The sequence below is a fragment of the Passer montanus genome, unplaced genomic scaffold (genome assembly GCF_014805655.1).
Source record: "Passer montanus isolate IOZ18808 unplaced genomic scaffold, ASM1480565v1 scaffold15, whole genome shotgun sequence".
Lineage (NCBI taxonomy): Eukaryota > Metazoa > Chordata > Aves > Passeriformes > Passeridae > Passer > Passer montanus.
This window is the reverse complement of record NW_024362051.1, coordinates 4,728,427-4,755,897: the sequence shown is the minus strand read 5'-3', so window position 1 is coordinate 4,755,897 and position 27,471 is coordinate 4,728,427. Positions and strand designations below refer to the sequence as shown.

Genomic DNA, 27,471 nt, shown 5'->3' with positions numbered 1-27,471 from the left:
CATCTCCACGCTGGTTTTGGCATCCACACAGGGAAACCCCACAGCCCAGAGCTTTCACCCCCCTATTTACCACGAGCTTCCCTTTACATCACACCAGACATAAAAACCAAACAGGGAAAATCAGCCTGGACAGGGAGTCCACACGCCCAGCTGGCTTCTCCCTGTGCCTCCACACACCATCACGTCATCGAGACTCTGAACTTCCTGGGACCAAAGTCAAGAGCCATCTCCTGCTCCAAAGTCAATGCTGTACCTCACACTGCCATGAGCACAAGGCTTTTGCTCACTGCCTCCAAATACAGAAAGTTGCACAGTCTTTTTTCTACCCAGTAAATACGTAATTATAATAAAGAAATAATAATGAATATCTGCCTGGCCCCAGATATACAAGGCAATTCCTGTGTCTTAGGTAACTACTTCTTGGTAGTAGCCTTAATAAAATACCAGAAACTCAGCTGATTTTCTGACTGAGTATACCAAACAGTAACAGTCTCATAAATATTGTATTTTTAATTTCTTTAAAGGCTTTTACCTCAAGGTGGGTTTGCTCGAATGTTCTAGCTTTCATTATGCCATTTAAAAGAAACACCCTTCCCTCCCCAGTTTCAGAGAAATACTGCATTCTCAGACAGAAAAACTAACTGGAGTCCTTTAAAGCTAATTGTAATTACATAGTTCAGCTAAATAATTAACCAATTCCATGCTGCTGCACAAAGGAAACAACCAGTACAGCTCCACACAGCTTGAAAATTAAAACACCACTGGGTTTGGATACTAGTAATCTCAAGTTAGCAAAATATGCCAGCAGTTATAAAAATGTTACACTGCAATAATATTGATAGGCTTCATATACACTTCATATTTATAGGCTACAAAACAAGCTTAACACATTTCATAAGCAAATGGCATTATTTTTATACTTGTGGGTAATTTTTAAGCTATTGGCATATAAAACAATTCCATGATTTCTAGGTCCCCCCTTCCTGTTTAGAAATGATTCTACAAAAATAGTTCATGCACAGCCAGGATTCCTTCAACCCAGCATGCTGCTGGGATGAGAAGGGAACATTCAGCTAGCACCAGGGCTGTCAATACATGTCACAGAAATGCAGCACAGACAAAATCTTACTTACTTTGGAGGCCCAGGGCTGTAGGCAGTTGGCGTAACATCGAACAAGAAAAGCCATTTCTTAGGCTGGGGAAAAAAAGTTTCCTTTCTCAAATAAAAGCCACAGGGGGAAAAAATGAGAAAAATCCCTTCTGCTTTCTCTTTAAAAATCATAAAGCAGCAATGTGCATATATGCAACTTCTCAGGCTTGGATTTCACACTGAATTCGATTACAGCTTCCACTAGAGCTGAGGAGTTTTCAGTATTGCAGGGAGTTAGCAGCAGCAGCAATTCCTACAAAAATGTTCCAGTTTTAACAAGCACATAAATTCAAATCAAAATGTTTCCTAGCTTCTCAAATACAAATATCCATACGTTCCTCCAGGCGAGAGGCATGCACCCAAAAAGTGCTGCTTAAATTAAATTAATTCAGAAATGGATTAGAACTGCAGGTTAAAGCAACAATACATTAAAAAGCAAGGTATGAATTCTTCAAATTTCTTTTTTCTCTTCTAAAATGCATTTACAAGTGGCTTATCTTCGGGTCCACTTTCCGAAACTTCATACTAATACTGTAGATGAAATTTTGCAAAGGTTCTTCAGCATCTCAGGCGATCCACGAATCCCACACCCTGGGATATTAAAGTTTCTTCTTTATACTCATGTCCATCATAAACGCAGAAATTGAATTCGCATCCGTACTGTAGCTCCAGGATATATGCTCTAACAGGTTTGCACTGTGGAATGTATTAAAAGCCTCTGCAATACAAACCCTTTTCTCTTTTGCCCCCCCTCCTTCCTTTTTTTTAATGCCGTTTACAACTCTGCAGTGTCGCTCAGTATTCTAATGCATCAGTCAGATAGCACGACTAATCCACGCCTAGCTTTTCCAATTAAAACATTTCTGTAATGCCAAACAAAACAGGACGTCCATAGCTACAGCAAGGCTGACTGCTGGAGTCCTAATTCCTACTATCTTTGCTTGCTTCTCAGCAGCTCCCTCAGGAGAAGCTCCCATCGATTGGATGCTCCGCAGCAAGATGAAATATCTAATAAGGAGGAAAGAGAGTGGGAGGGGAACGGAGCTAAAAGGATGACATCACCTGTATAGAAAGCCTTTAGAAACTGCATTAGATCAATTGGCTACTGGATCTGCAGATGCAGCCAACAGAGCATCTTTATTGACCTAATATAAACACACATATCAGTACAACTGCTCAGCAAACACCCTGCTGCACATCAGCTTTTATATCATTTTATATCTATTCAGGGATGTGCTGGAACTCTGATTATTCTCCTTTTTCCAATTTTTTTTTAATTAAGCACATGTATCTACTAACACTTTCAGTAGCATTTAGGTGGATTATTTTTCATCTCTGCATTCAAATTTTTTAAAAGTAAAATAAATATCTGCAGCCATTCACATGCACACAGACACATGCATCATCGGCTCACAATAAAAAAATTTTGCTTTTATGTATGTGTCACACTAAAGACTCTCTAACACTTTTATCTCATCCTACACAATACTGAGATTTTACCCAGAATGAGAAATTTCTTATTAAAAACTGAGGTTTATAATTCTCATACTTCTAATGGTTTTGGAACACTTTTTAAAAGTTTTGGAGGGTGGGGTTTTTTCCCTGCTCAGTCAAGACCAGTTCTTTTTCCAACCTAATTTGCCTTAATTCTGCAGTCATCAATTTAGTTCTATAATCTCTTTTTGCAACCAAAAACTGATATATTTGAAAGGAGCTTAAAGTCTTGGATGGCAGCCCAGTATGCTGGAGAGATGCTCCAAGGAAGGATCTCAGAGATCCCACACCTTTGAGCCAGGTCTGCCGTGATGCTTTCGGTTCCTAGAAGGCAAATGACTTCTGCTACTGCGCAAGGGAGGGAAGGAGGGAGGAGACAGGCAAGGGGACAGAGGGTGCTGCTTCTGTTAAAGCCATTATTTTGCTCTCTGGATGATTTTCTTCATCTGCAAGAAGGGGCACTCACTGTTACCGTTTTCCTCTTTTTGGAAAGAATTTTTCTCGCCACATTAGACTTGAGGGTAATTCTCCAAATCAAAACTAGCCCATGATGGCTGTACCTCCTGTGCACAAGTGGAGCTGCCAAGGGGGGCCTGCTGTTAGCGAGGGCCAAAACCACCTTTTTTGTCTTGTCTGCTTGCTTGTTTTTGAATATTGAATCTGGCAGTTTGAGCAATCCCCAGAAAGCTTTTTCATCTACTGTGCCAAGGGACATGAAGAAGGAGATTCTCAAATCTTTAAAGCCAAGTTGTACCAACAGGGCACCAACTCCATCTCACACCAATAGCTCCTAAGCAGTCATCCAGGAGCTGAATTCTTCCTGATATATAACCCAAATTATCACAGAAACACAGAATATCTGGAGTTGAAAGAGACATACAAGGACCACCAAGTCCAACACTTAGGATGGGAGTTGCACCTTAACCCAGAAAGACCTTGGCCTGGTGCCCTCCAAAACTATCCTAATAGGAAAAATAGGCATCAATGTCTGCATTTACTCAGCCTCTTACCAAACAACAGAAATAATAAATGCAACCAGGGTCCATAAATATTACTGTGTTTAATTTGTATTTAAACATAAAGGATAATCTGAACTTCAATCCTGCACTTGCAAAATTTGCAAACACGAAGTCTGATTGTTAAAAGCTGAAAGCATTCTAACTACTTTAGATTTTTACAAAGCACTACACAGCTACACAAATAGCTGTTTCTTTTACTGCTTTTTCAATACTAAACAATAGCCTGGATATGTGAGCTTCATCTTACACACAACTGTATTGCCTCTTTTCTAATAATTCATAACATTGTATTTAGAAGCATCTTAAACGTCTGTAATGCTACAGTGACAAATCCTCAGCAGCAATGAACACCCAAATTCTTCCATGTGGTGTTACCTGCATTATGGCTAGCATAATCACAATTTACATCAGGGAGAAAAGAGCCCATGCAGCTGAAAGAGCCCTCTCCCTGCCTGCGTGCCCCTGATAGCTCTCCGGGCAGATCTCCACCTCCCGGATTCATCCTGCTGCATTGTGCGGCAAACCCGATCCAGCACAGATTTTGGCGCAGATGCCATATTTTACAACTACTGTAAACACCAGCTCAATAATGGGAACGAAATTCTATTTCCTCCTGGTTTTGCCTTTAAGTGCAGATGACATCATCCCTGTGGCCGTGCCGCCAATGAGCTCGGCGGCAGCAGGGGTCCCGGGGGGCTGCAGCCCACGCTGCGCAGCCCTGCCCACCCAGCCCCGGGTGGGGGGAAAACCTGACCTACTTCCACACCCCGGCTTTTGGGGCATCCCCCCACCCTGTTCTGCTTTCATTTATTTATTTATTTATTTTAACGCATGCCTCTCTGCAGCCCCAGCTCCCTGCAGCACGGGGATGTAAGTTTTTTAGAAATCGTCTGTTTAATGACAAATCTCAAAACTAGAGCAACTGTGAGATGAAAAAAAAAATCTGATACAAAGGCTTGGTAGTGATCACAACTGAAATACCTGAGAAGAGCTGCAGCATTGAGCAGAATCACAAACAGAAAATCACCCAGTCACATTTTAAGCCAGAATCCAAGTTTTAAGATCTTAAAGAAAAAACAGTATACAATCTCTGTAGCAAAGGGAGTCTTTGTTCCTTAACACTGATTTACTTCCATGCTGAAATACCACTCCATAGATTTCTCTGCATCATTCTCTTTATCCTCCCATAATGCTACCTGAATCCTCCAGACTGTTCACCAAATCTGCAGGTTCTAATTGTCTAACAAGAATAAGTCACTGAAAAATGAGATGTTTTTAAAAGGATAGCAAAGCCTTTCATAATTTAAATGCACATTCAGTTAGGCAGGATTAGAGCCTCCCCCTATTTAAGGACACCACAAATGCAAGCCCTGCACAGGCGGGAAGCACCAGCAGCTGCTGGCAGAAGTACCCCCACAAGCAGCAGGACTTTTTCCTGATCAATCAGAGGAAGAAAAGCCCATTGTGCAATTCCAGCGGGGAAGACTGGGACAGTCTCAAAGCCATCACGGCAGAGCTGCTGGCCAAGGGGCCTGGGGCTTCGAGCTGGGCTTCAGGACTTGTGTCCTTTTGTCCTCGGAGGCAGGCGGCCGCTGGCACACTGTCCCTGCCACGCTGCTCCCTGCAGTGCTCAGACATGAGCAGGCACCTTCACTGGCCCCCCCATTCCCAGGGCAGCAGCTCTGGTCTCACCCTGACTCCAAGCCCGTGGTGGGGGCTGGGGAAGGCAATCGCTGCTCAGAAGGCGATCTGTCATTGCACACACTCAGGCAAAGATGTTTCAGGCTAAAATAATTCATTTTAATAGAGTTTTCCGAGTGGAAATTGCCAAACATAGCAGCATAATGCAGGAATATTTTAGCATTAAGGGCACCTGCATCAAGAGGTTATTTCCATAGATTTGAGTACTTTACATCTTTTTGGACAGACAGGCAATGGGGAGCGAGGGTGCAGAAGGCAGAGCCTGCTGCAGACCCTGCCATGCTGGCACAGCTCTCTGGATTCAGTGTCACTGCCATGCTGCTCAGAGGCTCTCCCCACCTCTGAACATAAACACCAAAAACAACTCATTGTATTGTGGTGGCATGGTCAGTCCCTCGCTGGGGCTTCTCAGGAAAAGAAAGGAAAAAACATACAACCTCCACCCTGTTCCTGACTGTAGGAAAGGGAGGCAGGGAAAGCAGCACCACAAGCTCCTGTTCCCCTTCAGGGCAACATTCCGTGGTGCCATCGCATCCTTACACATGTCGCTTTCCACGGCAGCACTCACTAAAAGGCTGTAGAAAAACCCTACCCCAAGATCTGTAGGACTCATAAGTAGTATGAAAACATGATCCATCCTAAGGGAAGGAGCGAGGGAGAGCAGGGGGAGAGCGGGAGGGGGAGGGCAGAGACTGTCATCATTCCTTAAGTGATGTAAGCTTCTAAATATAGCACCAGCAACACAGGAGGAACAATAAAAAGGCACCATGGATTGAATTTCTCCACTGCTTTCACACTACCCCGACCCTTTTTTTCAGCTGCTGTGTTAAGCAGGGAAAGGTCATCTTCTATTTAAAATGATTCAGATTTATATGGTTTATAATACGTTTATAAATTACAGCTCTCTCCTGCAGCTCTGTCTCGCTCGCACACTCTGCAGAGCCGGGCAGAGCATGATCCGCATCACAAGCAGGGATGACGGCACTGGTGGGGAAGGGGGAAGCCCCCTTTGCTATGGACTCACACAAATAAAGTTCTTTTCAACGGTTTGAACCAAGATGATTCATATCACGCTCCTCCCTTCTTTCCTGGCATCTCATTTTGGCAAGGGGTGGGGAAGTCTGGGAAGGTCTGCAACCCAAAAATCCCTGGTGGTGAAAAGGTGTGGATACCAACCCCAAAAAGGTCAGTCTGGGGAACTGAATCCCCTCAGAGACACACAAAGGACAAAATAGCTAATATCCCACAGCAAAATTTCCCAAACATATTTAGGATTTTGCTCACTAAACACAACCTCAATCTAGGCTCAAATCTAGATTCCTGGGAGACAACACCTCCCAAACCTAACATGGACCTGCCTGTGATTTCCTCAGCTGACAGTGACCTGGGAAGCCAGGTGGAGTATCCCATTTGCAAAGCCCATAAAAGGTGCATGCGTCTTTTTCTCATGCTGCAAAAGTTGATACAAAATACCACTTTTTCTTCCCTCAGTTATTCAAAACAGCATCTCAGGTTAAACCACGTAGATTAAGCCTAGTTAAAACATAAGGTACTACCAACCACACCTTTCACAAGAAAAAGGCTTCTAATTAAACGACCTTGAGAATAATTCATTAAGTCCACAGATGAGGTTAAAAAAAATCATGAAAATGCCACTTTCAGTATTTCTTTTGTCTTTTTGCTTGAGGCTCAACACTAAACTGGAAGCCTGCAAGTGGGAAGAGGGTAGGGTTATGAAAGAACATAACTCCTCCTACCAAAATTTCTCTCCTAAGCAAGGATAATTTTGAACAGTCATTTGAACTCTCATTTATTAGTGGTCAGTGCATGCAGTTTGAAGGGTGAAGGAGTCTCACCCTGACAGACCTGCCTGTGCTCAGGCACAGCTTCATGCCAGCAGCTCAGCCAGCCCTGGACCCAGGTTGGGACCAGCCAGGCTCAGCACTATCTGAGTTCTGTACCAGAGTGAACAGGAAATAACAGGGAAGGTACCAGGCACTCAGGGTCTGCAGATCCTGAGACCTGGATCCCCAGACCAGCCATGCTGGGGAAACACAGCACAGACCCTACAGCAGCTCTGCAAAGCCTCTGTCATCAGATGGAGCACCACAGTACAGCCATTTCTAAACTTCACAATTTTTTAGTAAAATCTAGCCTTTATCACCTTTGAAAATGCAAAGCTGAACATGCTCAGAGAAAGTCTTCCCCAGCGTCATTTGGGGTCCTCCCCCCACTGAGAGCGAAACAGCAGGAAACCCCAGCTATTCTCACCCAACCTGCAAAACTGATCTGACAGATAAAGCAAGGGGTAAGCCAGATACCATACCTGCACTCCCAATTGACAAACCACAACTGCCAACAAACTTGAAAGGAAACAAAATCATAAAGACAATAGAGTATTGTGGCTATTTTACCTTCAACTAGAAACTTAATCTCATAAGAACAAAACCCAGTAAAACTCAAGCGACAAAAAGCAAGTCTGACTTGCAAGAACAAGGTAAGGAGTAATGACAAGATACAGTGATGGTCCCATTTAGTCTAGTATTTTATCTATCAGACATATCAGTATTAAGAAAGATGCCGCATATCAAATACAAAACTAGGAATGCTGTTAAATGTCATTAGATAGTAATCAGTTCTATACCAAAACCAAAGATACTTATGTAGCTATTCTCTCCTACATGCAGTGGTCTTCATGCCAAGTTTTTCCAAGGAAAACAGAGCATCCAAATGCTTATAATTATGCACTGACATTTCCTGATGGTGATTTTTATTGAGAATTGCTCAGGATATGCTCTATCTCTAAACTGGTCCATGAGGCTTATGAAGAACATGACTGAGATGATGTGAATTTCCATATTCTAAATCAGAAATCCATTTTACCTTGAACACTAAGTTGAAGACAACATCATCACAGCCCTTCAAAGAAATCCTTCATCATTATGTGACATCCAACCCAACAACTCCAACTTACAACTTTACAAGGCTAACACACAAAATAACCCTTCACAGGACTACTTTTCTCTAAGGCAGGAGAAACCTAAACCTAAGTGAAAGGCTGAGTTGGCTACAAGTGAGACTACAACCAGTCTGTTACATTTGAGTAGAGCATATTGGACAGAAGCAGCCCAGATGGAAGACAAGAAATAAAAAACAGATCCATGGATGCTACCATCTCCCTGCACACAGGGAGACCAGCTTGCTGGCTACTACCCTGTCAGATTTCCCTACAAGAAGCCACCCAGTATGTCATTTCAAGAGATTGAAACAATAATGTTAAAAATAAGGATCAGAAAAGGAACTGCAACTCATACACAAAAGATTTTTAAGCCTTCAAAAGAAACAAAACATCTCTCTGGTGCAGAGCATCTTTTACCATCAACCCCCAAGTGACACAACGCAGTTATGAGCAGTGGGTACAACCCTCACACATCATTCTCCATCGAGTTTGCATAAGAGCTTGCTTATAAAGAATTAATGACTTTGGAACTGCCACCCAAACCCTTAGGGTCCATCAAAACAGAGATTAACTCCCTGAACATGCTACATAAAATATTTTCTCATGCATTTTCCAAGGAACTGAATTAATTTCTACAATGGTGTTAATCTGTCTATGTGGTAAAAGAAGAAACAAATAACTGGTTATTGTGTGGAGTGCTGTCTTAGGTTGCAATGCAAGATGTAACCAGAAGTATGCATTCTATTACCATCTGTTGGAACCAGGTGAGGCAGTGTTCTTTATCTCTTCCATGACCCATCCTCCCTCTGGGGAGATACTTTCTGTTAATGGGCCAGTGAGTGTCACTGCGTGGCTGATAAAATTATATTATCCCATTGGGAGATGCTCCGCCCAGGGGGAGGAGCCAAGAATTCCTACCTGGATAGAATCTGATATTTGGAACACCACAGTCAGCCTTTTCCCAGAGGAAGACCAGGCCTATCTACACCAGCATTGGACCTTCAGAGGAAAACTCCAGCCTTCTGCAGGATCCCTGCTCCAACAGAACCACACCTGTCACTGCAGGAGGGCTGCAGTCACCTTTTAATGGGACTGCTGCCAACACCCTGATCCACAGGGTGTCAGGCTGTATTCTGACTGCCAATGGTTTAGTACTACTGCATTTTATTTTAATTTTCCTATTAAACTACAGTTCTGATTTGGAATCTCCCACTGGTTTGCTTTCAGTCAGCACTGTGACTGAATTTTTACTTCTTGTGGTAGCAATTTGCAAAGTATCTACAAGTTTTGAAAGGTTTTTCTGCCATGAAAGTACATCCCTCCCACAGTACTCTCAGACCTGCTGAAGTCAAGGTTTGAGCAACTCTCCAGACTGATCCCAGTCAACAGAGCAGGATGGTTTCCCCACAAAGAACAAACTGTGCTCTGTATCTGCTTCCAAACAGTTCCAGGCTTCCTGGTGAAAATGCTCACCAGGTAAAAAGACTGACAGACTGCAAGCAGGAAATTAGTGTAAAAACATCCACAAGTTTTTCTTGAATTATCCAAAAAAAGTGCAGTTCTACTACTCTGCTGAGCAAGGGGAGGGCAACACACAAACCTGCTGTGGGTTCAGAGGGCCCATCATCACCCCAATACCAGGGGAGGAAGCAGATGTGCAGCTGACTGCTAAATTCACTCGAGATGGAGAAAGGTTCAAAAACAGCTCTTTGAGGCAAGAATCACAGAACAGGTTGTGAGGGACCTTAGAGCTCATCTCGTTCTAACTCTTGTGCCATGGGCATGGACACCTTCCACTAGACCAGGCTGCTCCCCAAGCTTTGTTCAAGCTGGCCTTGAAGAGCAGAGAAGATGGGTTCTATCACCAACCTCAGTGTAGCTCTCCCTAGCAGCAGAAAGATGCCACATCCCAACACTGTGGCATCACCCCCCACCACAGGCTGTCCCCCAGGGATATGAGAAGAGCTGTAAACTACTGCCAGCAGCCAGATTTCAGTAAGTACAGGTGCTTGCCTAAAATAATCCCTCCTGAGTTTCAGTCTGGTGTAGTTTCATTTGTGCATCCCTCTTAACTGCTGTTACACAGCTGCACATGTACAGGAATCAGCTCAGTTTGGAGGTGGCATCAGTTTACATATTACCTGCTTGTCAAGTCCATAAAATCTTTAGGGAAATTCCTGAATATAAGGTCTGAAAAACAACCACTTTTTTACGGCTAAGTTGGGGTTGACATGTTGTATTACATTGTTAAATTTAAAAAAAAATCAGAAAAACACAGATTTTAACCAAAGGGCAGTATTTTCATTAAGTATTTTCGTACTTTCTTCACAGCCTACTCAAGTCATTACTCACTTGAAACTGCAAGCACTCATTAATTGGACTGGGAAACACCACTGGTCTATGGAAATTCCTAGGAAGATTTTTAATGCACAACACACTTTGAGGATTGGTGTTTTGCTAATGACCACCATAACCAGCGGCAGACTTTCAAGGAGCCCTTGAAAGTAACACTGCTGACAAAATGAGCAGACAAAATCAATATGTAAAATGAAGTATGAGAGAACATGTATTTGGCAATTTTCCCCTTGCTTACAAGAGCAGAGGGAAGTGCCCGAGGACACCTCGGCAGACCAGGGTGAGTTCAAGATACCAAGCACAGGTTCCCATGCCGCATGCCAGTGGGACCCTGCCAGAGGCTGTTTCCAGCTCCACCAGTGAAGCAGTAAAATCATACAATCACAGTATTGTTAAGGCTGGAGAACACCTCCAAGATCAGGAAGTTCAACCATCAATCCAGCACCACCAGCATGTTCACCACTAAACCATGCCCTCACTGCCATACCCACAGATTTTTTCAACACTTCCAGAGATGGGCAGCCTGTTTCAATGCTTTACAACCCCTTCTATGAAGAAATTTTCCTAATATCCAACCTAAACATTCCCTGTCTCAACCTGATGCTGTTTTTGCTCATCCCATCACTTGTTACCTGGGAGAACAGATCAACCCTCACGTGGTTCCAGCCTCCTGTCAGGGAGTGAGTTGTTGAGGCTGATAAGGTCCTTTCTGAGCCTCCTTTGCTCCAGGCTGAGCCCTGCCAGCTCCCTCGGCCGCTCCTCATCAAGACTCAAGTGGCAGACCCTTCCCCAGATGTCTGGCCTGGGAAGCAGACACCTCTACACCATCCGTTAACAAAGCTGCTTACCCACTGCCTGATTCACAGCCTGCTCCCCACCCCAAAGCCCAGCCTAGCAGTTATTTTCCTTTGCAGAAAGCGGCGGGCTCCATCCATGTACATCTCCTCCACCAGACAGCGCCGGCTCCACGCCCACGAGTCCTTTGTGTGCAGCCCACAACAAACCAAACTCACAGGGGCCCACACAGGAAGTGAACATACTGCAGATGCTGCTTTTGATCACAGAACTAAGAAACACGTAGCACTGCAGTTCAGAAGAGCTGCAAACAGGGACAGCATACGTAGATTTTTCCAGGGTCCTGTCCAGCACGGGGTGCCTGGCTCTGGCACATGCTCTGGAACCTGAGCACATGCCTGCTCCTGAGCACCTGAGAGCTGGGATCCCACCCAGGCAATGCAAAATTAAAAGATGGAGACCAGAGAAAAAACAGCATCAGGAAGAAGCAACCTGTATTATCTCTTTGTATTGCACAACATCTCTAGATAACAACAATGTTAATTTCTGTATCCTCCTAAGTGCACTGCAAGACCCAGGGATTTCAGCAAGACTTGAACTTTATTTTGATTCACAGAATCACAGAATGGTTTGGGTTGGAAGGGACCATAGGAAATAACCAGTCCCAAGCCCCTGCCATGGCAGGGGCACCTTCCATTATCCCAGGTTGCTCCAAGCTCCAGCAAAGATGGCCTTGAACATTTCCAGGGATGGGCAGACACAACTTCTACAGGCAACCTGTATCAGGGCCTCACCAACCTTATAGTAAAGAATTTCTTCCTATTACCAACCTAAACTGACTCTTTCTGCCAGCCTGAAGCCATCCTCCCTTGGGCTATCACCCCAAGCTCTTGTCCAAAGCTCCTCTCCAGCTCTCTTGGAGCCCCTTTAGGCAGTGGAAGGTGCTCTATGGTCTCCCCAGAGCCTTCCCCTCTCCACGCTGAATAGCCCCAACTCCCTCAGCCTGTCATTAGTTAATAAAATGAAAATTCTGTCAAGTATTTTTAAAAAGTGTCAGAAAGAGAAAGTGTGGACACACACACAATAAAAAGCAAGAAGCTGCAAAGAGACCCTTCCTCCAGCTCAAGAACTAGTCATTTCAGCCACAGCCTCATCACAATTAACTGATATTCCAAATAAAAAGAAGCCAGTGATACAATGTCCAGGTTTAACAGCAGGCAGCTGGAGACATGCTCTAAGTCAGTCTTACTTGGTTTAGATCAATAAAAGGTACCATATCAGCAAATTCACCTGGGAGTTAAAAGTAGAATATAAAAGACCCACAGTGTTTTATAGCATTTAAAAAGAAAAGGATTGGTGATGGTAAAGCACCTAATGGTTTGATCCAGTATATTGAAATGTGACTTAATTCCCTCCAATTATGAGATCCCCCATTCTACCTCCAGCCTCTGACAGGATTACATTAAGTAATGATCAAAGAACAAGAAACTTGCCACTCAAGCAGTCTGCAGCAACAGACTTCTCTGAAGATAAATGCTTCTACAAGGCTCCAGGACAAATTTTACTTAATGCAAATATTAAGATACTGTCCATAAAATGCAGTACTATAATAAATCTTTTAAACCTCATCATCCTCTTATAGTAGTTAAAAAAACCTGCATCTATGTGGAAGTGGATTACTACTACAGTTTGGTACTAATTTCTTTATTCTGCTCTACAATAAACCTAACAGCGGAAAAAATTCCGAATGTTGTCACAACTCCACAGAAATAGGCATTGGATCATATATGTACTATTTGTAGAGCTACAAATATTCTTCATTTGAAAAAAAAGTATGTGGGTAATAAATGCATAGACTCACAGAATGGCTTGGGTTAGAAGGGATTTTAAGGATCATCTTGTTCCAACACCCAAGGCAGGGACACCTTCCACTATACAAGGTTGCTTCAAGTCCCTGGCCTTGAACACTTCCAGGGATGGGGAGTCCACAGCCTCAAATTACTGACCATAAACATGAATTTTAAAAAAATTTACTGAAATTAAAAAAAAAGATTTGAGTTTACAGGTTTGAGTCACATGGAAATTTGTATTGAATTGTTAACCTCTGTTTGGAATTGAACACTGCGAGAAATATGAATGCAAAACTTACTATCTTAGGTTTTATTTTTTAACTGTGATGATAAACAACTGAACTGTTTACTTTCCTATTACTTCATGCAAGATCTAAACAGCAATTTAATTTTTATAAAGCACCAGAACTATAATTAATTTTTTTTAAGCATTATCATTAAAAAGTCACTTGCAGTTATTCTGGCTGCAGTTTTGCAAGCTCCTACTGCATGAGCACAGAAGTTTGGGATATAGTTTAACAGAGATGATCATAATTACTTCTTTGTTTTGTAAGTAAAAAACATGGTTGTATTATTACTTTCTTCTTTTGTAATCATAAAACATGGTTGCATTATTGATTGGGTTGAGAAGCAGACTAAGAATAGAAATGACTCACTCGTCTCCATTGTGACTGCCCTGCTGCAATGACCCCAGCTCCTGGCTGGATGCTTATCACCACCAAGGCATGCAATCCTGCTAGCAAATCAGATCTGAAGCAAGAACTGGCATAATTAACACCAATGGCACATTTCTTCCTAATCTATTCATTCTGAGCAAGAGCTTTTGCCAAATGTGTCCAGCCTCACTTTCTCCCCCACAGTCAGGATGTTACTGTGGGGGTGATGTGCAAGATGCAGAATCAGTAAGTGACAAAAATTGAAAAGGCCAGAAATGCCCAGGGATGAAGAGGTCTGATGTAATGATGGGATGCTCAGACCTGCCCCAGGCAGACTGAGAGCCACACATTCTCAGGCTGTCACCGTGGCCATGGCCTCGCACGTGACACAGCCACGTCCTCCTGCCCTTCACACCAGCAGGGCTATGGTGTACCCTGAAAAAACACTGCTGAGTGTTTTGCCAAATACACAACTGTCCTTGGGATCTGGCTGGACTGCCAGTGCCAGCAGAAGCTCAGCATGGCTTGGGTGCACTCTGGATGTGGAGGGGAGCCCAGACTGCTCACCAACCCTGCAAGGGGCTGCCAGAGCAAAGTCACACACTGGGCACTTTGAAGATAGAGACAGAAACAGAAACCTGCTCACTCTGAGGGAAGAGAAAGAACACTGCCAGCATGTGTTCACTGAATTTAACTGGAAGGAAAAAAAACCAACAACAACAAACAACTCCTAATTCTACAGACAGCCAATGCTCTTGTGAAATAATACTGTTCTATAAGCCACAAAAACATAACAAAGGAATCTAAATGTTAACACCTTCACCAAAAAAACCAACCACATGATCCATTCTTAACATTAGCTCATTTGAGGGAAGGCAGGGAGGGAAGAAATTTCTGATACCCACAATAATTTGAATGTCAACTATCCTGAAGATATCCAGTTAAATCAAGAACTAGAACTCTTTTACTTAATTAAGAGGTATAAGAGAAAAGAAGAGCTTCAAGGATAGTTACAATCACTTAAAATATAAGTACTCCATGTGAGAAGTAGATGTTAGCTCATGTCACAACCCAATAGGTAATGTTTTACAAAATACAGATTGACCTTAATCATAAACATAAGCACAGTATATTTAATGGGCAGAGATTTACATTCTAAGGAGTTAATGGAGATTGCATAGATAATTCCCCTTAAAAGCAAACCCTTAAAAGAAACCTTATATTTAAGGAAATATTCCTAGCTGGGTTAAAAAAAATTACTGAATTTCAGTACCTAAAGGATCTGAGTTTTCTTTAGAAAACAGAAAACTACTTGCACATGAGGGATTAGGCATGTAAACACTTAAATGGTGTCATACTGAGTATTCCAACATCAACCACCGGAGACACACTGGAGTCCACGCAGAGGCTGGAAAGCTCCAAGCCCTCCCCAAGCACACAGGACTCACAAAAGCTCCATGAGGCTGCATTCAGCATCTGTCACAGAGCACTCAGCAACAGGCTGGAGAGTGAAATACAACTCTGTGCTCATTCATTAGCATTATGCCAGACAGGAAATCTGCTGGAGAGTTTGTAAACACTTTTCCCACTCTGGCAGAAACCTTATTGCAAGTTCCTGTAAAATGGAAGTTTGACTTACCCTCCTCATTATCCTGATCCCCTGCCTATAGAAGAGGGTTGGAACTAGATGATCTTTAAGGTCCCATCCAACTCAAACCATTCTATAACTCTACCCTTTTCTCATGGGCTATGTCAAGGGTTACACCATGAAATCTGTTTTTCAAGATCACTAGGAACCAATGTATGAGCACATTCATATAAGCATAGAACTAACCATACATAAAATAAATTTATTACTTTATTAGTTTATAATGGAATATGGGAAAATACCGGCACCAGACTTTCCTTACTTCCTTACAGGCAGCTTGTTACTGTGTTTTGATTCCTTAGTCATCTGCTGAGTTATTAATTATTTTTTGCTACCTTAAGTACTCCGAGTATGGCACTTTCCAATTAGAAGCTTGCAGTCTACAAAGCAAGGATTGGTATTTCAATTCAGACTGCTGAAAACCCAAACTCTTGGAGATTTGGTAGCAGAGAGGCAGTTGTTTAGTCCTTGCCACTCAGCACTCACTCATTCAGGAAAACAGTGTTACAGGACTCTTCTTATATATTCCTAATTAACATAAATAGCAGACAAAAAAGCAAATTTGGGAATGTGCTTCTGGTTTAAGAAATTTATACTATTTTCCATCAAATGTCTCATACATACATACATAAATAAATATATATATGTGTGTGTGTATTTCCCCCCCCCACAAATCTGAGGAAGCCACCAGATTTGCAGCAAGCAACTACAGGTGCTCTGCATTGTTGGTAACAATGAAATAAATCACTACAAAAAAACAGACCAACCTGAAGAAGCATCTTAATGAGGACATGATCTGCTGACTAATCACAGTCCTGTGAGTGTACCACACTGACTCCTTGCAGCAGTAACTGACAGCCTCTGAAATCATTCAGGAAGCCATGAAACTTGGTCTTTCTCAGAACAAAGATGCAGAGTCCCTTCTCACGCATCCCCCCAGGCAAGCTGCATAGGTAGCACCAGCATCAGCAGCTCCTGGGATTCTCCTACTCTTAGCAGTGAAACCTGAGAATTATTAGCTGTGTGCTTATTCACTGTCACAAACACCAAAGAGACAGAGATACGTTCTGTCCTACACAGACTGGAATTTAATTCCTAATAAAGCTCTATGCACACTCGCCCAGAGCGGGAGGGTCCAACATCTCACTGCTTCAATAACTAATTTAATATCTTGCTAATGACAAAATCCAACATATTTGACATTTCTAGAACTGAGATGGCAGAAGATGTTAAACTTCAAGCAGCATATTCTCTTCCTGTCACAGACACAGTAATGCTGTGCAGGGCCTAAAATCAGCACCTGCAGCCCAACTGCTACCAACATATAGAAAAACATCAGCTCATATAAGTTATAAGCTCATATCTGACTGCACACATCAGATATTTTGAAGTGTATCAACTGAGAGTCTACTACCTCATTTGAGGAGATGAAAAGGAAGATGGGGGAAATGGAGAGAAATTGTTTTTTCCTCTTCTGAGCATGAATACTATTCTGGGCTTGTACTTCAACGTACTTCAACGTTAGTACTGGTTTTAAACTTTGATTTTCAAAGCAGATCAAATTATCCAGAATAATTATTTTCAATTAAATTATTTGTCTAGATAAAATATATCCTGTTACCAAGCAGGAAGTTTGAAAAATAATGGTGAAGAAAAACCTTCACATACACTTTGTAGCCCTGAAACCACAGAATTGACTTCACACAGTGCAGACTTTATAGTCTCTGCTGCTATTTAAGACTAGATCAGTTGTTACTCTTTTTGATGTTTGAACTACCACTATACTATTTTTAAGCAAGTAAAAGGAACCAAGTACAAGAGCATTAATGCTGTATTGATCTGCATTTGCAATTAACTCCGCTCTAATCCACAGTTCAAATATATCAAGGAAAAAAAAGAAACCCACCAAATTCCTACATTTTACCAAAAGTACACCAGGTAAAACCAACAAAAAAATGAAGAAAGACCATTTCTCTGTCCAGTGAGCATGTTAAGATTTATTTATAAAGATCCCTAAACCAAAATAAACCCATCTTCTCCAATTACTACCTTCACTTCCACCTATGGTGTTCCAATCCAAACCACTTGCCCCTCAACACTAAAGAAGTGTTCTCAAAACCAGCAAGCATGGACTATTTCATCAGTTTGTCAGCAAAACAAAGTGCAGGCAGCCATGCAGACACCAGAACGCCCAGGAGATGGGCCAGGGCAGGGCAGACTCACCGACACGTAGCTGCTGGAATCCACGTTGTCCGTGATGGTCTGGCGCTCGCCCCTCTGGTTGATCCTCCTGTACCTGCGGCGGGACTGCCGCAGTGGCACTTCTCTTTGCAAGATGTTTTCCTCATTGTCTTTAGAGTTCTCCACCTGAAACACATGTTCAGGCTCCTGGTTAAACATCCAGTTCTTCCATAGCACTGAGAGCCGATGGAGCCGTACGAAGCTCATGGGGAAGGAACAAACATAAGTTCGGGACAGCTAAACCTGTCTGGAGTAAGTGACTGTGGTTGTTTCAGAGAACCACTGCTGCAGATCTCAGTGCATTACAATGAGCTGAGGCCACAGTTTCCTTCCAGGAAACAGTGTACTCAAAAAAAAAAAAAAAAGGACACAGATATCCTCTAAACAATGTCATCAGCAGAAACTCTTCTGCACCCACAAGCATCATTGAAGGAGTTACAGGCACTGCTCATTTCAAGCTTATCTTCAACACAAAAGTTACCATTTCCTATTTTTAGTAGTGTAATTTTTAAAAGCATAATTTATTTCCAATACCATTCACAGCTAAACAACTTCAAATATTCCAGTTTTTCACAAATAGCTACTTCACCTATGTCATACTGCCTCCTAATCACTTCAGTGGATTATGGAGAAATGGCTGGAACTTGTTCGTAACTTGATGTTAAATATTATCTCTGACTAAACATTAAAAATTAGCTAAATTTATCTGTTTAGTAAAAGCCAACATGAAACCTTTTATCTCAATAGCTACAATACTTGTTTTCTATAAAAAGCAGTCTCATCCTTTCCCATTTCCTTTTGATGTTTTGGAAAAATATCTCCCAGCAGGAAGCAGGACAGACATGCATGCGAATAGGCTGCAGCAGGCAAGAAGCTTCTCTACAATATATTTACTATGTGGAAGTTTCTACCATCTTCAGTGGCTTATTTTTAATTTTTTTCCTCCAAATTTCACTGGAGAAATTGGAGACTAGAAAGACTATACTACTGGAACAGGAGAAGAACCTCTGTATGGTATTACACAGCTCACTTCACATACTCAAGTAAATTACCTTAAAATTAAAATCCAAAAGATACAAAGAAACGAAACACAGAAAGACTTAACAGACAGAAACAAGAAAGTGATGAAACAAACACCATCACAAAAGCAAGATTACATCTACCTTCAACATCACTTTTCCCAAACACATATGGTCTGTCTGAGGTCAAAGGAAGGTGCAAGCAGTTGAGTTTGTCTTGTGGGTTATTTTTGATTCCATAGAGGAATCACACACCAATAATATGGGTTAAAGATAGAACAGTTAGAAAAGCTAGAAAAGAAAAGTGAAGCTCACATAATAATACTGTCAAAAAAGGATATCAGAAAAGCTGAGTTGAAAAAGGGATAACCACACTTTTCACTATAATTTTACTACCTCTTTGCAAAGGAACAGGACAACAACCAAAGATATGTATTTGCAGCACTGCAGTAAGCACAGTAGTGTAAGATTGCAAAGAATAAGTGGATACAGGCAGAAACACAAAAAGAAACAAAAAAATCTTTTTGAACAGTATCATCAAAAAATGCACTAAGATGGTTGATATAGAAGTCTTTCTTCATGTAGCATAAATATGGATTTCTAGCTAGAAAAAATGTTGCTCTCAAATTGCACAAAGTCCTCCAAAAATAAGGAATTTTAGATTTGTACAAAGTTATTAATTAAATACCCAGAATTGCGCTGATTTAATTTTATATTTTTGCATGTAATCTCCATCAATAAATGCATTATCTTTTTTTTTTTTTCCCTGCATTCAGCCTTACAAGATCATAGAAACCAAAATAAGCAGCGAATTTCTCCAACAGAACAGATTAACCTGGACCTGAGAAACTGCTGGGGTGGACAGACTCTTTTGCAATACAGATAACCCTTATTATCAAGAAACCCCAAACTGAACAGGTATTTTTACAGCTAAATTAAAACAAACACTCAGTGACAGAAGAAATTACTTTTCTTTTTCAATTCTAACTGAAAACTAAGATGTAAACATTAATAAATTATTTGATAGCACTAAGTCAGAACAAACAAGTGGCGGAAAATGAGACCACCTGCTTCCTTTGGTTAGTGAACTGCTGTTGACAAAAACAACATGGAAATCAGAAACCAGGAAAGACCTCCACACCACAGAGCTTCCAGCTTAGTACCACCAGCACGAGCAGTATTTTGAGTCCAGCTCACCACCAGTTTGTCAACACTTGTGATTCACAATAACTGTTTTTGACGTTCTGTGCATCAACAGGACAGGCACACCTGGGCACCTCACTCAGCCCTGCTTTCACCTGGTTAAAACTAAAAATTCCTGTTGGCAGAGAGGTGTCACCCTCATCACAGCCCTGTGGAGGAATTCAGCTTCTCCCTGAGTGCTGGGAGCTGGGTCCTGGCAGGGGAGCAAAGAGAGAACAGATTCCCTGGCACTGCAGAGCCAGCAGAACCAGGCTGCCATCAACTCATATGGAGACACTGTCCCACAGACTGCTTCCCATTAATTCATTTTCCATACAGTATCACAGAATTGTTAAGGTTGGAAAAGGACTCAGATCATCACATCCAACCCAGCCCTGCCAGGCTCACCACTAACCAGCTCCCCAAGTGCTACACCTACACATCCATGAAATCCTCCCAGGGATGGTGACTCCACCCCTGCCCTGGGCAGCCTGGGCCAGGCCATGACCCTTCCCACAAAGAAAATTTCCCTAATATCCAATCTAAACCATAGCACTGCCCTGGACTGCAGAGCAGTCCAAAGCAGCAATGAATTATTTTCCACCTGCACATATCACAATGCTCTTCTGAAATCTTATGCTTAGATCTGAAGAAGAAAATGAAAGCACCAAGGAACAACAGTAATGACACTTCAACATACCCAGATATGCTGCAATTTTGGGCCATCATCCTAAATGATAAATGGGGCTATTATTAATTTAATAGATTGCTCAGCCTCCAAAAATATGAGTTACAATGCCCATTCACACACTATCTGTTATGCTCATTAACTTAAGTTGACCACATTTTATGGCCTTTAAAATGGGTCCATTCCCAGAAGATTCCCACTAAAAAACTGATTTACATTCTAAAGTGACAGGAGAGAAGGAAAAAAAAATAAAATCAGTCACCAGCAGGAAACTACAGAGTTCTTTAACTCCATTAAAGCAGTTAACTAATTTTGCTTGAAGATAAATATTCATTATGTATTAAACCTCATTAGTATGTTGAAAATTAAAAACTATAGAAAATAAAAGAATTAAGAGAAATTAATAAGAGTTAATCAGGAAACTAAAACTCAAGTACACCTCGTGTCAGTGAAGATCATTAGCAAGGTGCATGCCACCACACTGATGCTTTTTTCTCACACTATTTTAAGTGCTTCCTAGAAAATACAGGCAATAGCACCTTTAGCTACATTTACCTGTAAAATACAATCACAAATATAATGAGGAAACTACTCTGCACTTCTAATTCTCTGATTTTCCTACTGGAAAATTATACTGAGTTCCAGAGAAGGATGTAAGGTACTTTCAAGTGCCTTTATACTCTCACTGGCATTTAATCACAATTACAGACAATTCAGGAGATTTCAAACAGAGCAAACAGCTGTCTGGCTGTGCCTTTGTCTCCAGGATCACCCAGCAGTGTGTGAGGCTGCTGACATGGCCAATGCTGCCTTCCCCAGCTCCTGTGCTCCTCTGAAAGCACCCAGCACACTTGTGCCTACTCAGGTTACACACACAACACTGGATTCTTCCATAAATATTTCAGCGGGGTCAGTTTCTCTCTTGAAGCACACACTGCAAAGAAGCTCCTCTTTTATTTCCATCTTCTTTTTTTTTTTCTGTTTTCTTTTTTCTTTATTGCAATGATGATGAGACCAAAGATGTAGGTATTTCTTAAGATTTCCTTTGCCCATGAAGTATTTCTCACACAAACTTACTTGGCAGTGACCCAAGCCCCAAGTCACCAGCCAGACCAGGCTGGTCTAGTCTTCCACTAGGCTGCTCCAAGCCCCATCCAGGCTTGTCTTGAACACTCCCAGGGATCCAGGGGCAGCCACAGCTTCTCTGGATACCCTGTGCCAGGGCCTCACCACCCTCACAGGGAGGAACTTCTCCCTAATACCTGCTAATAGATATGACTGGATAAGTGAGTGTTTCTCACTCTGCTACAGCAGCACTGAGGAGCAAGACTCAGCTCAGGCACAGCACTCGAGCACACTGAGCTTACCACGTGCTCAGTTCAGAGCAGCACTGAGGAGCAAGACTCAGCTCAGGCACAGCACTACTGAGCTTACCACGTGCTCAGTTCACCACACCAAGCCTTGGCAGCTGCAACTAAAAAGTAAAAATGCAAAGCAGCAAATGCAAACCAGAGTGCCTGGGGCACCCCCCTGACATGGCTGCACACACTGCCACCCAAAGAGACCTGTGGCATCCCTCCAGGCATAAATCTCCCTCCCAGAATTCCAGCTTTGAGAAGAGACTGGACAATTCCGAATAAAACAAATTAACTGTTTCACTCCAGAGATGAAGACAGGTTTCTTGCACTCTTAACCTACACTTCAAGGCAGACTGTAGCTTAAAATATGTGCTGCATCACAGAGCATATTACTGATGCTATCAGAGCCCACGAGCAGAGTCAGACTGACATTGCACAGAGCAAGCTGCACGAAGGACAGCAAGTGGACTTGGTACAGGACACTGCTGACATCCCTGCTGGTAATGCACTGTGAGAAACAAATATTTTATGGAAGCTGAGTATTTACATGCTCAGTAAGAGACACCGTCAAATATTAGTTTTAATGTTACCATATCTAGATCTAGGGCAGCTAAATCAATAGCAGTCTGGAGATGGGAGTCTGATTAACAGACACGTGGGTTCTGAGCACAACAAGCAGCTTTGTTCCAGCTCCATTAAAAACATCTAAGGTGAAAGTTGGAAGAGATCTGCCTGTGTCCCCAGGCACACTGCTGGAATACAATGTCAGTCTTCACAATGGAAAAGCAATCCTAATACTGCCACTGCTCACAGCATGTGTACAACAACCTGGGAAGGACTAAGCTACAACCTCTAAGCACATATATATGCATCTATACATGCACTTGGCAGTACCAGTAAGTGCTCTGGAGAAGCAGAATGCTGGACATTAAGAATGGTCACAAATCCTACTCTTCAAGCTTGGCTAAGCACTCTCATGTTTCTTCTCCTACCTACAAGCCTTCACACTTTGTGGCACTGCAAAGGTTTGGAGGAAGAACACTTTTCCACCCAGATGTGACCAATAAAAGCCACGCAATGGGGAATGGGGGTGTAAATAAAATACTCAAGATAGAAGACTGCCACAGCCTGACTCAGGAATGCTCAGCTCAGCCATGACTGTTAGGCTTTTGAAACTCAAGTAAGCATAATTTTAGAAAGAATGACCTAATCATCATCATCATTTACCCATCTAGATTAAATTTACATAGCTACTGCTGTTATGAGAGCAGCCATAGGTATAATTGAAATCAAGGCAATTTTACTGCAATTTCATAGAATACTTTACAATAAGCTTTCTGCTGCAAAAGAGAAAGAATTTGCTGAAACCAGCAATAGATTTAAATACATGTGAAAAAATCTGCCTTACCACAATCATTTCTGAAGGTTCCAATATGATACATTCGCATCCTCGCTTTCCTCCAGACTGCTTGCCAAAACTAGAGTGGGATGGAAAAAAAGCAAACAAAAAGGAATGAGATGAGCAGCCTATTTTACCTTTTCAGTAACAAAAATAACTGGCAATGGTCCATGTTGTTAAAAAATAAAAAACAACAAAGAAAAAATGATGAAAACTATTGTATGAAAAATGCTAATTAGATAGTATCATTACCATAATATTTTAATTTATTCAGCATCCCTTCATCACAGCCTGCTATGTAAAGTCCAAATATAAAGAATGTTCTTTTGTAAAATCATTATTACTTGCAGATACTCACAACCACTCATAATACATTTCATTTCTGACAAGAAAACCTTAGTACATTTTAATTAAACATTAAACGGGCCTTGTAAAAACAAATATACATAAATTCCAAAGACTCCAAAATACTACTCAGCACAGAGCATCTTTAATTAGAGCTCCCTCTCTGCATCACCCCTTCACCCTCCCAGCAAAGGGGGCCTACAGAGAACCTCTTTCCTCACAGAGAGCCTTGTGACCTCTGTTTCTATGTTGCTTCTTGTACCACCACAAGGACTGGGTCATGGTGAGGGTTCTCTTGAAGTATGAAAGAACACAAATGGAACAAAGCACGATGGGCAGTGTAGCAGAGCAGCTGAGGAAAACAGCTAAAACAACCTGATGTGCTTCAGCTCATCAGCTCTAACAGGAGACTTCCTTCAGACACTGAACAACAGAGGTGACTTTAGAGAAATCACCTCTGGAGAAGGCACCATGCAACCAAATGTGAGGGTGCTGGAGCTACCAGCAAAAGAGGACTGAGCTGGACACTGCCGGGGGATGTGTGGGGTGTGCTACAGACCAACAACCTCTCAAATCAATCCATTTGTCACTGTACTGGCACCTGGAATGGAACAGATCTGGCTTCACGTATTAAATAAGCTTGTCTTCACTCCTGACCCATCAGCCTGAGGTGGGAATGCTTGACCTACTCACTCCCTGGGCAGGAGGGAAAACGATTCCACAACCCCAGCACACAAAACAAACGCCTTGATGAGCAGCACAGGGCTGGATTAGCAGCTCAGTGGTTGCAGCTGCCATGTTACAAACCCAGACTGTCAACATCAATCATGTTTTAGCACCTACCAGCAGGTGAGATAACCGAAGAACTGCTTAATGCAAAGCAGGGATTAACGTAAGAATTAGAAGGAAGTTAAGACAAGAGTGGAGACAAACCCGTAAAAAATTGATCAGCTCCAGCTGTTTTCACTGAGAGTATGTTTAAAAAGTACATCTTAAACTCCAGCCATGCAAGATTTGAGTTACATATATGGTCATCTTGATGGCAAAGATCCATTGAAACCACCACCACTTTATACAGAACACTTAAAAAGACTCGTGTTTATAAACAACACTCCAAAACTTCTGTGGGATATATGCAACTATGGGAAAAGAATTTAAGGAACTGAACTGAGGCTAAAAAACTAAACTGAGGCTAAAAAAACTAAACTAAGCTAAAGAAGGGGAGGTTTTGATTAGCTATTAAGAAGAAACTCTTCCTGTGAGGGTGGTGAGGCCCTGGCACAGGGTGCCCAGAGCTGTGGCTGCCCCATCCCTGGAGTGTCCAAGGCCAGGCTGGATGGGGCTTGGAGCAACCTGGGATAGGGGAAGGTGTCCCTGCCCATGGCAGGTGGTTGGAACCAGGTGAGCATGAATATCCTTTCTATCACAAATCATTCTGTGATTCTCCTGAAACTGAAGTAACTCAAGGGAAGCTTCAGATTACTGCAACAAAGAAATTATCAGTGCAATCCAGTCAGGATAAAGAATTACAATTAACAGGAGCACAGCAGCTTCCATTGTCAAGTTTTGATTTTGCTAATGGTCTACTGAAGGAAAAGAAAAATACATTTAAATTACATGACTGCAATACAGTCATAAACACCATGACAACTAAAACTTTCTCACCCAAACCAGACAAGCACAAGTTTCACATAGAAAACTGGCATTTTCACACATCTATAATAAGAAACTCAGAGTTCAAATTTTCATGCCTTCTTTCATGTTTTTTTCCATACAGCATGTGATTCAGGCATGAGAGTCTTGTGTTTTTGCAACACATAAAAGGAATGGCTAAACTATTCTCACTCTTACAACCATTAATTCAGTTCAGAAAATACAGAACTATCATTTTTATTGTCAGCTCCAACACTAAGATGCACTGAAATCCACATTAGGATTTCTCTACAAACTACAAACCAAACTGAGCTCAACTTTGCCATGGGATCATTTTCAATTCAAAGAAAAAAAAAAGTTAAATAACTTATAATTCTATTCCTTATAGCAGAAAACAAAAGACAAGAGTTTGTTTTTTCCAAAACACCAAAATTACAAGGGAATCATGTGCAAGTGCAAGTTTCAGGTTTTGCACCTTTTTCAATCCAGAAATACTCATTATCAGTTTTATGACAAAAGAGATTACTACTATTGCTACATCCTCTGTAGTCAGAAAAAAGCACCAATTTCCTGTTGCAGGTTGTTCAAGCAAAGTATTTTTGTTGTGTAACAAGATTTTATCAAACTCTGGAGGTCAAGGAGGAGTTGTTTTCTTTTTTGTTTTGTTTTACATAAACACATTCCTCAAATTCAGCCACTGTCCAGCCTCCCTCTGCTGATGTTGCAGCATTTGCTAATTAAGTAATGGCAGTAAGCACTAATGAGGACAAGAACAAGTGCTTGGAACAAAGGTCATGGTCCTGGCCCTATCATTTCTGCTCCATCAGGCACTTTACAACAACCAAACACTTGGAAAAGGATCAGGTTCCAAAGACAAAACCCACCCAGCTAATCCTAAAGAATAAACTGCTCATATTAACAAGTCAATAGGTCAAGTTTCATTATTTCCTGGTACACACCATGGATGGTTTATTGATTACTCCACAGCACAGCTCCTTCCAAAGAAGAGGTCACATATGGTTTTTCCCAGCCATAACTGCCAGCTATGTCTTGAAAATATCAACTTTCAACATTCTTAGTTAACATACACAACACAGGTTTTAAATTTCTTAATGACTTATTACATATTTTTCCTCTAGAATACAAATATTTAGCTTCTCTATCAGTTAAGAGGTTTGCTGACATCAATATACTTCACTAATCTGCCAATTATAATCAAGGCTTCAGAACAACATTCATTCCTACATGTTTGTAAATAGAAAAGGTTCAGTTGAACAAAGCTTTGAAAATGGAGGAGAGAAAAGCAACTTGGGAAACAAGAGCAAACTTTGACATGGAACATTCTTTCAAAGAAGAAGAAATGTTTCTGTGACAGCACATCCACTTGGAGAAGTCTTTAGCTGGTGATTAAAGACCCACCCAAACCTGAACCACGCTGTTTATCAAAAGAGAGAGCTCTGAAAAGTACTTATAACTCTGGAAGAGATGGAACAATCTTATCTTTTGGTACTAAAAGACAACTTTGCTGTGGCATCAAGAACTCACAGTGCTGTTTGCAGGAGCTGTTATTACTCAGTCTTTTTGGTTACCCAAGTTGGCACCACAGACACCCTTTCCCAGGGTCAGGTTTGCTTCCTGCAAAGGTCCAATCCAAGAAACCCATTTCAGTACTTCTGCTTACCAACCATCACAGCAGCTTCCCCAAGCAAAAGTGTATCTCAAAAACACTACAGCCTCCTGATGTCACATGTGGCAAAATACGTAAGAAAATTGGGAAAGACTCACAAAGGTACAGCACATTACACATGCTTTAATGCTTTAAGCAGAGTGGGGAAAAGAATCTAATTAAAAATTTAAATTAACACTGAAAGTGTAAGAAAACATGAAACTGATGTAAATTAGGCTCTATTTACAACAAAAAAATTGTCAAAGGACATACTACCACTGGTATAACCATTA

General features: G+C 41.7%; 1 protein-coding gene across 15 annotated transcripts in view; it reads right to left on the bottom strand.

Moving 5' to 3' along the window:
- Positions 1 to 27,471, bottom strand: part of RAPGEF6 (Rap guanine nucleotide exchange factor 6) — a 123,509-nt gene that overhangs the window by 60,444 nt on the left and 35,594 nt on the right. For 14 of the 15 annotated variants that reach the window (XM_039701220.1, XM_039701222.1, XM_039701218.1 and 11 more), the window contains exons 5-6: positions 23,524 to 23,593; positions 17,851 to 17,994 (exon numbers count right to left, since the gene is read on the bottom strand). In XM_039701220.1, the coding sequence (XP_039557154.1) occupies positions 17,851 to 17,994; positions 23,524 to 23,593 (214 nt within the window). Of the gene's footprint in view, positions 1 to 1,133; positions 1,196 to 17,850; positions 17,995 to 23,523; positions 23,594 to 27,471 lie in introns of those variants that run through there. The other variant, XM_039701221.1, reaches the window with a different exon arrangement.